At 39.7% G+C, this 10,736-nt stretch overlaps 1 protein-coding gene across 2 annotated transcripts in view; it reads right to left on the bottom strand.

Annotated features, from left to right (window-relative positions):
* Window positions 1–2,740: 2,740 nt before the first annotated feature.
* The window catches only part of ggnbp2 (gametogenetin binding protein 2), a 70,648-nt gene continuing 62,652 nt past the window's right edge, over window positions 2,741–10,736 (bottom strand). Inside the window, exon 13 of one of the 2 annotated variants that reach the window (XM_048557315.2) lies at window positions 2,741–3,915. In XM_048557315.2, the coding sequence (XP_048413272.1) occupies window positions 3,718–3,915 (198 nt within the window). In that variant the 3' untranslated portion in view covers window positions 2,741–3,717. The remainder of the gene's footprint in view (window positions 3,916–10,736) is intronic. The other variant, XM_048557314.2, reaches the window with a different exon arrangement.

Raw genomic sequence — 10,736 nt, 5'->3', positions numbered from 1 at the left:
GGATGATTAGGATGGAGACTAGGATGGTTATAGGGGATTGGGTCGGTGTGGACTCGTCAGGCCGAAGGGTTTCTTTGAAGAAAACTGCCACCTCTCCTTTACACTGATTAAGACCTTTAGTTCTCTCAGGTCGGTATCTTCAAGTAATTCAGGGATATACCTGATTGAAGATTTAACAGCACCTTAGGTTTATTTAGTATATCCTCAGAGGTGTGAACCTTTGATCTTTTCAATTCTATGCCTGTTACCGCCTCTCTCATTAACACCTGAAGAAGAATAAGTCTCTGAAAGCTTGTGTTTTCAAATAAAGCTATTGGACTACATACTGGTGTCATGTGATTTCTGACCTTGAGTCTCTGTGGAACTCGTTCTCTGAAAATACTAGAGACGGTTATTGAATATTTTTAACATGGAGGCTGATAGCTTACTGATTAGAGGGCAAGTGTGGTGGGAAAGTGGAACTGAGTGCAATCATATTAGACAGGATCTTACGGAATGACAGAAGACTCCAGAGAAATAGCCTACTATTCCTAATTGACACAATTGGTGGCAAATGGAGTTTAATGCAGACAAGTGTGAGGTGATCCACTTTGGTAGGAGTAACCAGAAGGCAAAGTACTGGGCTAATGGTAAGATTCTTAGTAGTGTAGATGAGCAGAGAGCTCGGTGTCCATGTACACAGATCCTTGAAAGTTGTCACCCAGGTTGACAGGGCTGTTAAGGCAGCATACAGTGTTAGCTTTTATTAATAGAGGGATCGAGTTCCAGAACCAAGAGGTTATGGTGAAGCTGTACAAAACTCTGGTGCGGCCGCACTTGGGAGTATTGTGTACAGCTCTGGTCACCGCATTATAAGAAGGATGTGGAAGCTTTGGAAAGGGTGCAGAGGAGATTTACTAGGATGTTGCCTGGTATGGAGGGAAGGTCTTACGAGGAAAAGCTGAGGGACTTGAGGCTGTTTTCATTAGAGAGAAGGTGGTTGAGAGGTGACTTAATGGAAACATAAAATAATCAGAGGGTTAGATAGGGTGGATAGGGAGAGCCTTTTTCCTAGGATGGTGACGGCAAGCACGAGGGGGCATAGCTTTAAATTGAGGGGCAAAAGATATAGGACGGATGTCAGAGGTAGTTTCTTTACTCAGTAGTAAGGGAAGGGAATGCTTTGCCTGCAACGGTAGTAGATGCGCCAACTTTAGGTATATTTAAGTCGTCATTGGATAAGCATATGGACGTACATGGAAGAGTGTAGGTTAGACGGGCTTGAGATCGGTATGACAGGTCGGCACAACATGGAGGGCTGAAGAGCCTGTACTGTGTGTCATAGTTATGAATGCTGTAATGTTCTATGTATGAGCCTATGCTTCATTGGCCGCAAGATGATTGGGGTAAGCCACTTTTTCTTAAACTGCTGCGATCCATACAGGATAGACAATGGTTATGGAGTTCAAGGGCAACAGACACTAGCCTAACTCGAGACGCTCACCTGCTCTTAACAGAAGACCACTTTGGACAGTTTTACATTATGAAATAAAACAATTAAAATTAACATGGTTTCTGGTAAGTGTAAATTACAGGGCTTTTTCATGTAATGATCTAACTTCTTTAGAACACATTCTTGCAGCAGTAACAAAACCACCAATGCTGAAGGTATAGAAAAGAAAAGAATGTGAGAAACAGAGGATTTTATTAGCAAATAAACTAAGGCAACAGCAATTTTGATTATACATTCTTGGGATTAATTCATAGGTTTCTGAATTGATCCCAGTGTAACTAGTGCCAAGAAAGAAAAACCTCCTTTTAAAAAGTACTATTTTTCACTCTACAGGGCTGTGCAATCCAAATATCTATTGGACATTCGGTGTTGGTTAAATGCCATGACAAATTTGCATGTAGAAGGATCCTAGACCAAGTATTAAGGTAATTAATTTATGACAGTGGTATCAAGATAGCCTTCTCCTCAATGGATGAAAATTGTTTTACAAATGTGACAGTGTAAGATGACAGGACTTTGATTTAAACTTCTATTTCAAAGGCTTTTTACAAAGGTGCATTAATCCCCAATTCTACACTTTAGTGCAAGGTTATACATCAGCCTTGGAAGATGGCAACATCATGCCTAGCAGATTCTGCCACTGGGCCAAGCACTAAACCAAAGCTAATTAATAAACTATGGAAGAGCCACATCAGTGTTCCAAATCTCATGCTAAAAGCATGTTCAGACTGAATTCCAGATGGTATCAAATCTTGTTTCAGTACTAGGACTTCAATATTAATAACTATTTGAAGTCAAAGGCTTCAGACAAGGAAATAAAAAGTTAAACTACCCTTAGTTACCCAATTATTTAACACAAACTATTTTAGAAGTTCTGCTCAGATTCCAGATAACTCAGCTAACTTTGGTGCGTTCTTAATGGTGTAACAGGCATATTTCAAATAATGTGAGACCAGAACAATCAAGTCATTAGAAAAATTTCAACTTAGTCAATAATAAATGCCGCTAAAATCTAAATATGTTAAAATCTCTATCCCAACACATTTAACTTTAATGGTATGTAGCAGTTCACCAGTTCAACAAATATTGCTTTATCTGGAGTATAATGGATAGTATCAGTGTGTGCGTAAAACAAATGTTCTGATGCAGAAAAATCTGAAGGTACTGAGTCTTTTACTTACTGTAAAAGAATTGGTCATTTTATTTTGGATGAAGCATTACAGTTCAGATAAATGTGAAGCTGGTTTACAGAAAGCTTAAAAATATTTTTACAAGGCAGGAATATAATTTCCCAGTCATTTGAAATGCACCACCCAATACCACAGCTTTAACAAATTACTCTACTGGAATGGATTAATGCTTAGTAATTTAGAAAAAATATAATTGGCAATCCAGTAGGTTCATTAAACTAGCTGGACAATGAATAAATTAAAGTAACAGTATGCTTTGGCAGCAGTTTATCAATCACAAGAATTAACTTCTAGAATTCTTGCTGCAGTGGATACTATAAGAATCCTATGAGAAATCATATAATTGTATTTGTTCATCTCATGCAAAGCATCCTTAGCACTGAAGTAATAAATGGATTTATGTTTAGATAAAACCAAAATGAAATTGCTTAAATATGCTAAGTGTATCTCTTCAGCTAGTCTGTTCAAATAACACCATGGCAGATTCAGTGTTTGGGGCACGTTTTCAAGTTTCAGAAGATACGTGATCATAGAAACACAACACGATTTGATATGCATATCAATAAATATTCTTTATTTGTAAATTCTGCACATTGCGCTTGTACATATTACATCCAAACATCATTTTAAATGGATGTCTTTTGTAAAACCTTAAATCAGAAGTTTCATTTTTCTCTGTACACATTTATCGGTAGGACATCTCTCGTCACTAGACATTTGTATAATTCTCACAGTAAAGAGAAACATTTAGTGAGTGGGAGAGGAGAGGCTTTGTTGAAAAGTATAAGTAAGCCTTTGCAGACATCTGGCTGAATACTGCATAAGCTTCAAGAAAGCAGATGAGCAAAAATGTGCTCCCCACCACCAGCCTGGGAGATTGTAGAAAGAAAAATAAAATAAACCACACCACCAATTGTTCAAAGTAAAATTATGTAACAGGAAACAAAAATCTAAATTTCTTAAGATTGAGAGAAGGCGCAGTGGTCATTGAGAGTGTTTGTGTAGAAAAGGATAACTTCCGTTTCGAGCTCTCTGCTAGTTTACACCAGCTGTCGTCAGCCAACCATTGCAGACGTTGTAGTCATTGGAGCGACAATATTTGTTAAATTTCTCCTTTAGATGCTGCCGGTATTGTTCTCGGTTGACATAGAAAGATTGGTTATTAGTCATAAATGCCTGTATTTCATCTTGGGTAATGAAAATCTCTTCCTCAGATGTACATTCAGATTCTTCCTGAAAAATCAAGCCATTGCAATTTAAGCACCAACTTATAGAATGAGGACTGGTGTACAACAAATTTTAAAGTCAACCAACAGTGAGCTACGTAAGAACACAGCAAGACTTACCACAAAGACGCTGACATGAAACATTACTCTCCATAGATGCTGCTTGGCTTAGTTGGTATTTATGGTGTAGACTGTATTCTACAAAAATGACTAATTTTATTTGGGACCGTCATTGAGGTTATTCAATGAGCGATAACTGGATGTTGAATTTGAAGTTATAAACTTAAAAAGAAGCTCAAAGAAATCTACATAAAAGTCATTACCAAATTAAAAATTTTCCGTTCAGGTACTTTAGATACTTCAATGAAATTATCATATCAGAAACAATTTTGTTATTTCAAACTCATGTCCACTTCAGTACCTTTTCTGATGTGTACAAAAGTGATCAAGTGCTACCTGACTTAGCTTACACGTTCCCATTTTATTTGATTAAATATTCTTAGTGAATGATCTTTTTAAAAAAGTCGAACAAGGAATCTGGACCTATTAACCGTTATTTATCGAAGTTCTTAATTTCCACTTCAATCAAAATAAGTAAGGAGCTGGAATATTTCACAGGGTGCAGAGATTACATTGGATTGACAAGATGTTTTAAGAAAGTTAGCACTGAATTAATTCATCTGTGAAACTATCACTATTCAAACGAGCAAGACTATTACAGGAATACAGAGCTAATTTTTCCCATATGAAAACAACCTGGTTGACTCAATTGGCTCTCACCAGCTGGAGAGCTTTTTAAGAGATGTGTGAACATATCTCTAGAGGATTAGTCTGGGTCTCTGGTTTATCAATCAAATGCTATTACCCCCATACCAATCAGATATGTACAAGATCTTGCATCAAAAAACCTTCTAACACCTTAGGAAGCTTTTGCAACATCTAAAATGAATTGCACTGACAGTAATTCTTTGTTACTTCACTAAGCATTAGTCCAGCTTGGTTATGCAAAATCGAGTGGAATTTGAGCACCCAAATCTTTCTATTACAGATGGAGTGTAAAGGGAAGTTTGATGCGAGTAATATAGTTCCTAACTTTACATTTAAGAATATTAAAAGATGTGGGCATGCTTGAAGCATGTAGCTGAGCTAAATAAAAGCAATTTGTGGCTAGTTTGTCTTAGAAATGCAGAAAAATATAGAAATCAAGGCTTAGGACTAAAAATCACATGCAAAAGGCTTCTAAAAAAAGTTAAAAAGGAATATTCCAGACATATGCCACTGAATCTTGTATCTCAGTTCATTGTTAGAAAAACTTTAAAATTATCTTGTTTGGATGTGTTATGTTACACCTCCATGGGAGGCGGGACTTGACACTGAACATTCCGGCCGAGAGAAATGAACTTCCCCACCGCACCTCAAGATCCTCCACTGATCGTTAGCAGCTGTTAGTTTTTCAGTTGATCAAATGTCAGAATGAGCTCCATCTAGTGGCAAGCTATTACACAAAAAGAGTTAGAGACAGTGGGAACTGCCGATGGTGGGAGAATCTGAGATAACAAGGTTTAGAGCTGGATGCACAATCCAGACCTGAAATGGGCAGCTCTCCTGCCCCTCTGATGTTGCTTAGCCTACTGTATTCATTGAGCTGTACACCTTGCTTTCACACATAGGAGACAGATTTGAAAATATTGAAAGAAGGCTGACTTTAGGTAAGAGCCTGTATCAGAAACAGCTAATGCACTACTTCTTGACTCAGTCTTTCTGTTCCAGTCTAGCTATCACCCCCACTTAGGAAACTGACTTTTTTTTTCTTAAAAGAGTGAGGGGGGGGTGGTCTGTGGAGAAGAGGGGAACAGCTTAGGTAATCAACCCTGCTAACAAGATTAAAGCAACATCAGCTGAATAACACAATGTTCTGTGTGGGTTATGCCAGAAACATTCAGTTCTGCACTTTTGCTATGCCAAGATGTAACCACATTAGCTCCAGATCTGCTTTATCAATATCCTGTCTCCAACATTCAGCTCAAATCCAAACTAATAAGTGGTAGCAGGAACAGAATTAATATTGAGGTTTGGCCTGACAAATGATTTTAACATCACTGCAAGCATCAGGGGACAAATAAATTCCAACAAAAGACCATAAACCATCTCACGGTTACACCAAGCACTCAGGTTTTCCAACATTCATTAGTAACATCTATAGCTATACTAACGATTCCACAAGGGAACAGCTGAGGTCATAGACCCATTGATTCACACAGTGCAGAAAAACCTTTTGGCCCAGAGTCTGCAGCGACAAAGTGCGCTACCCCCAATTTCCTGCACTTGTCCCGTATCCTTGGATATTATGATATCTGAAGTGTTCATCCAATTTTTTGTTTTGAAAAAAAGTTCAGATTTTCAGCTTCCATAACCTACTCAAGCAATGCATTCCAGAATCCAGTGAGCTGCTGAATGAAAAAGTTTTTGTTCGCAAATCCTCTCAATCTCCTGTCTCTTACCCTAAAATGATACCCTCTGGAGAGTGACCCTTAAACCAAAAGGGAACAGTGGCTCTCTATTCACCTTGTCCATGCACCTCAATCAGGTGCCCCACTCAGTCTTCTCTGGTCTAAAGAAAACAATCCAAGCCTATGTAGTTTCTCTTTATAGCTCAATTTCTCCAACTCCGGCAACATCCTGGTCAACCATCGCTATAGCCCCCTCGAGCACTAACACATCTTTCCTGCAGTGAGGCAGCCAAAAATGCTTATAGTGCTCCAACTGTGGCTTGATCAATGCTCTGTTCAACTCCAACATTACCTCCTTGCTCTTGTATTCTAATGCCACTATTGATGAAAGTAAGCATCCCACATACCTTAACTATCCTATTCGTGTGCTTGCCCAAAGTCATGGATCAGTGAATAATTGCCAAGGTCCCACTGTTCCTCTGAACTACTCCATGTCCTACTATTCATTTAATATTCTCTCATGTTGTTTCTCCTTTTGAAGTGCATTACCTTGCACTTATCTGGGTTAAATACCACCTACCTCTGGTTTGACCAACTGATCAACCCATCTATACCTTCCTGTAATCTTCAACTACCTTCTTTGCTTTTAAACACTCTACCAATCTTAGTGTCATCTGCAAATTTGCTTAAATATTCGCCCCATATTTTCATCTACATCATTTATGCATATAGCAAATCACAGTCCCAGTACTGACTGTTGTGGCACACTGCTGGACAGTAGCCTCAAGTCACTTAAACAACCTTCTACCGCACCCGTTTATGTCGTCTTGCTAAGCCAGTTTCTGATCTATCTTGCCAAGTTTCCCTTAATTCTTGGTGTTTTGAGCTTCTCCATTTCCCATGTGGGACCTTGTCAAATGCTTTGCTAGAATTCATATAATCTAAATCAACTGAGCTTCTCTCATTCATACAAGCTCACAGTTCCTGAAATAAAAAATTCTTAAACAAATTTGTTAGGTTATAAGCTCCCTTCAACAAAGTCATGTTGGTCATCCCTAATCAACCCATGCCTTCCCAAACGGGTATTAATTTGCTCCTTCAGAGTTTCCTCCAATTACTTCTCTATCACAGAAGTAGAACTCACCAGTCTATAAATTTCCCAATTTACCTCTACTACCCTTCTTAGTGAAACCACATTTGCCACCCTCCAGTCCTCTGCCACTTCCCCACTGGCCAGACAAATCAAACATTTGGATCAGAGCCCCTGCAATTTGCCGCCTCACCACCCAGAGCAGACTGGATGCAATTCATCTAGCCACAGGTGTCGGTTTTCAAGTCCGACAGCTTCTAATACCTCCCCAATTTCCTACGTCAGAATGTGCAATTTCTGCAATCCCCTCAGTTCAGCACCTATGGTCTCCTTTTCCAGGAGTGAAGGGTGAAGAGAAGTATTCATTCAACATTTCCAATATCATGCAGCTTCTCACACAGGTCACCGCCCTACTCTTTCTCTGGTTAACCTCTTGCTTGTAATTTATAAAATACCTTAGGATTCTCCCTAAGCCTGTTTGCAAGTCCCTTTTCATGCCTCCTTTTTTGATCTAATTGCTTTAAGTTATAGAACATAGAACAATACAGCGCAGCGCAGACCCTTTGGCGCTTGATGTTGCGCCAACCTGCGAACTAATCTAAGCCCCTCCCCCTACACTATCCCATCATTATCCATATGCTTATCCAAGGACTGTTTAAATGCCCCTAATGTGGCTGAGTTCGCTACATTGGCAGGCAGGGCGTTCCACGCCCTTACCACTCTGAGCAAAGAACCTGCCTCTGACATCTGTCTTAAATCTATCACCCCTCAATTTGTAACTATGCCCCCTTGTACAAGCTGAAGTCATCATCCTCGGAAAAAGACTCTCACTGTCCACCCTATCTAATCCTCTGATCATCTTGTATGTCTCTATTACATCCCCTCTTAGCCTCCTTCTCTCCAATGAGAACAGACCCAAGTCCCTCAGCCTTTCATAGGGCCTGCACTCCAGACCAGGCAACATCCTGGTAAATCTCCTCTGCACCTTTTCCAATGTTTCCACATCCTTCCTGTAATGGGGCGACCAGAACTGCACGCAATATTCCAAATGGGGCCGCACTTGCGATTTGTACAGTTGCAGCATGACATCACGGCTCCGGAACTCAATCCCTCTACCAATAAAACCTAAAACACCCTAAGCCTTCTTAACAGCACTATCAGCCTGGGTGGCAACTTTCAGGGATCTATGTACATGGACACTAAGAACCCTCTGCACATCCACACTACCAAGAATCTTTCCATTGACCTGGTATTCTGCCTTCCTATTATTCCTCCCAAAGTGAATGACCTCACATTTATCCGTATTAAACTCCATTTGCCACCTTTCAGCCCAATTCTGCAGTTTATCCAAGTCTCCCTCCAACGTGCAACATTCTTCCACTGACTTTAGTGTCATCTGCGAACTTACTAACCCATCCACCAATGCCTGCGTCCAAGTCATTTATAAAAGTGACAAACAGCAGTGGTCCCAAAACAGATCCTTGAGGGATACCACTAGTAGCCAGACTCCAGGCTGAATATTTTCCATCAATCACCACTCGTTGTCTTCTTACAGAAAGCCAGTTTCTAATCCAAACTGCTAAATCTTCCTCAATCCCAAGCCTCTATTTTCTCCAAATAGCCATGTGGAACCTTAAAGGCTTTACTGAAGTCCACGTACACCACGTCAACTGCCCTATCCTCATCCACCTGCTTGGTCAGCTTCTCAAAAAACTCAAATGGAGGTTTGAGAGACACGACCTGCCCTTGACGAATCCATGCTGACTATCTCCAATCAAATTGTTGCTTGCTAGATGATTATGAATCCTATCTTTTATAATCCTTTCCAAAATTTTTCCTACAACAGACGCAAGGCTCACAGGTCTATAATTACCTGGGTCATCCCTACTGCCCTTCTTGAACAAGGGCACAACATTTGCAATCCTCCAGTCCTCTGATACTAAACCTGTAGACGAGGACTCAAAGATCAAGGCCAAAGGCACCGCCACCCCCTCCCTAGCTTCCCAGACAATCCTCGGAAAAATTCCATGTGGCCCAGGGGATTATCTACCTTCACACCTTCTAGAATTGATATCGCCTCCTCCTTACTCACCTTAATCCTTTCAATTCTAGTAGCCATAACTCAGTCATCACCTCTACAATATTCTCCGGTTCCTCATTGAAAACAGATGAGAAATAATCATTTAGCACCTCTCCAATCTCCACAGTCCACACACAACTTCCCACTTCTGTCTTTGACTGGCCCTATTACTACCCTAGTCATCATCTTATTCCTCACATACCTATAGAAAGCTTTAGGATTCTCCTTTATTCTACCAGCCAATGTCTGCTCATGTCGCCTCCTTGCTCTTAATTCTCTTTAAATCCTTCCGAGCTAATCTGTAATCCTCCATCGCCTCAATATGTTGCCATGTTTGTCTCCACTTCTTAAAAGTGGTGGGAAAAGGTGCTGAATATCCCACACAATACACCACTTAAGAGTAACTGCTTAATTCTGAGCTTGCCATCTCACTTGTAATTTAGCAGAAACTGGTCACTGCTGGGGAACTGCATTTTTTTTTAAGAAAGAGCACAAGACCAAGGTATTCAGTCACACATGTTGACAAAACCATGCTGAAAATCAACCAACCTGCAATCATGCTTGTTAACAAAAGAACAGAAGGGCTCATGAAATTTATTTATAAATTATTTTGAATAACTTTTGTTTATAACAGTCAAAATGCCTCAAAGCGCTTCTTCACAACAAAATATGATTAATAGGCCTTACATTTAACCAGTCATCAGGAAAAGGTTTCAAAATGACAATTATGGAAGTGGTTGCTTCCCAGTTTATTATTTTTCAACTAATTCTACAGAGATAATGCATAAAGGGGATCATGAAAAAAAGCTTCTATGCCTGTATTTCACCAAGTATATCTCATACTCGACTGTCATGAATTTATACTTAAAATATTAATACAAGAAATGTTACAATTCATTCGGACACGTTGTAGAAGCTTACAAGTATGAAACAAAAACGGAGGAAATAAATGGCACAGAAATACCTACTGATTTTCACAATAAGATGTCAGCTTTGAATTAATTGTGGCATTTTGCCTTGCAGTCAGAAGTTTTGTCGGTTTGAGTTCTACATGGTAGAGCAAATGGATTCAGTGGAGTAGGAAGACAGTGTTTTATCTCCTGCACTTACTGTATTCCTCCCTCTAGACTTGCTAAAAGCCACATCCTTCTTCCTCATTCAGTCCTGAATAGTCTTAGGCATCCAGGGTTCTCTGAAGATATTGCTCC

The sequence above is a fragment of the Stegostoma tigrinum genome, chromosome 27, assembly GCF_030684315.1.
Source record: "Stegostoma tigrinum isolate sSteTig4 chromosome 27, sSteTig4.hap1, whole genome shotgun sequence".
In the NCBI taxonomy this organism is placed as follows: Eukaryota; Metazoa; Chordata; class Chondrichthyes; order Orectolobiformes; family Stegostomatidae; genus Stegostoma; species Stegostoma tigrinum.
The sequence above is the reverse complement of the archived record's forward strand: the minus strand, read 5'-3'. Positions and strand labels throughout refer to the sequence as shown.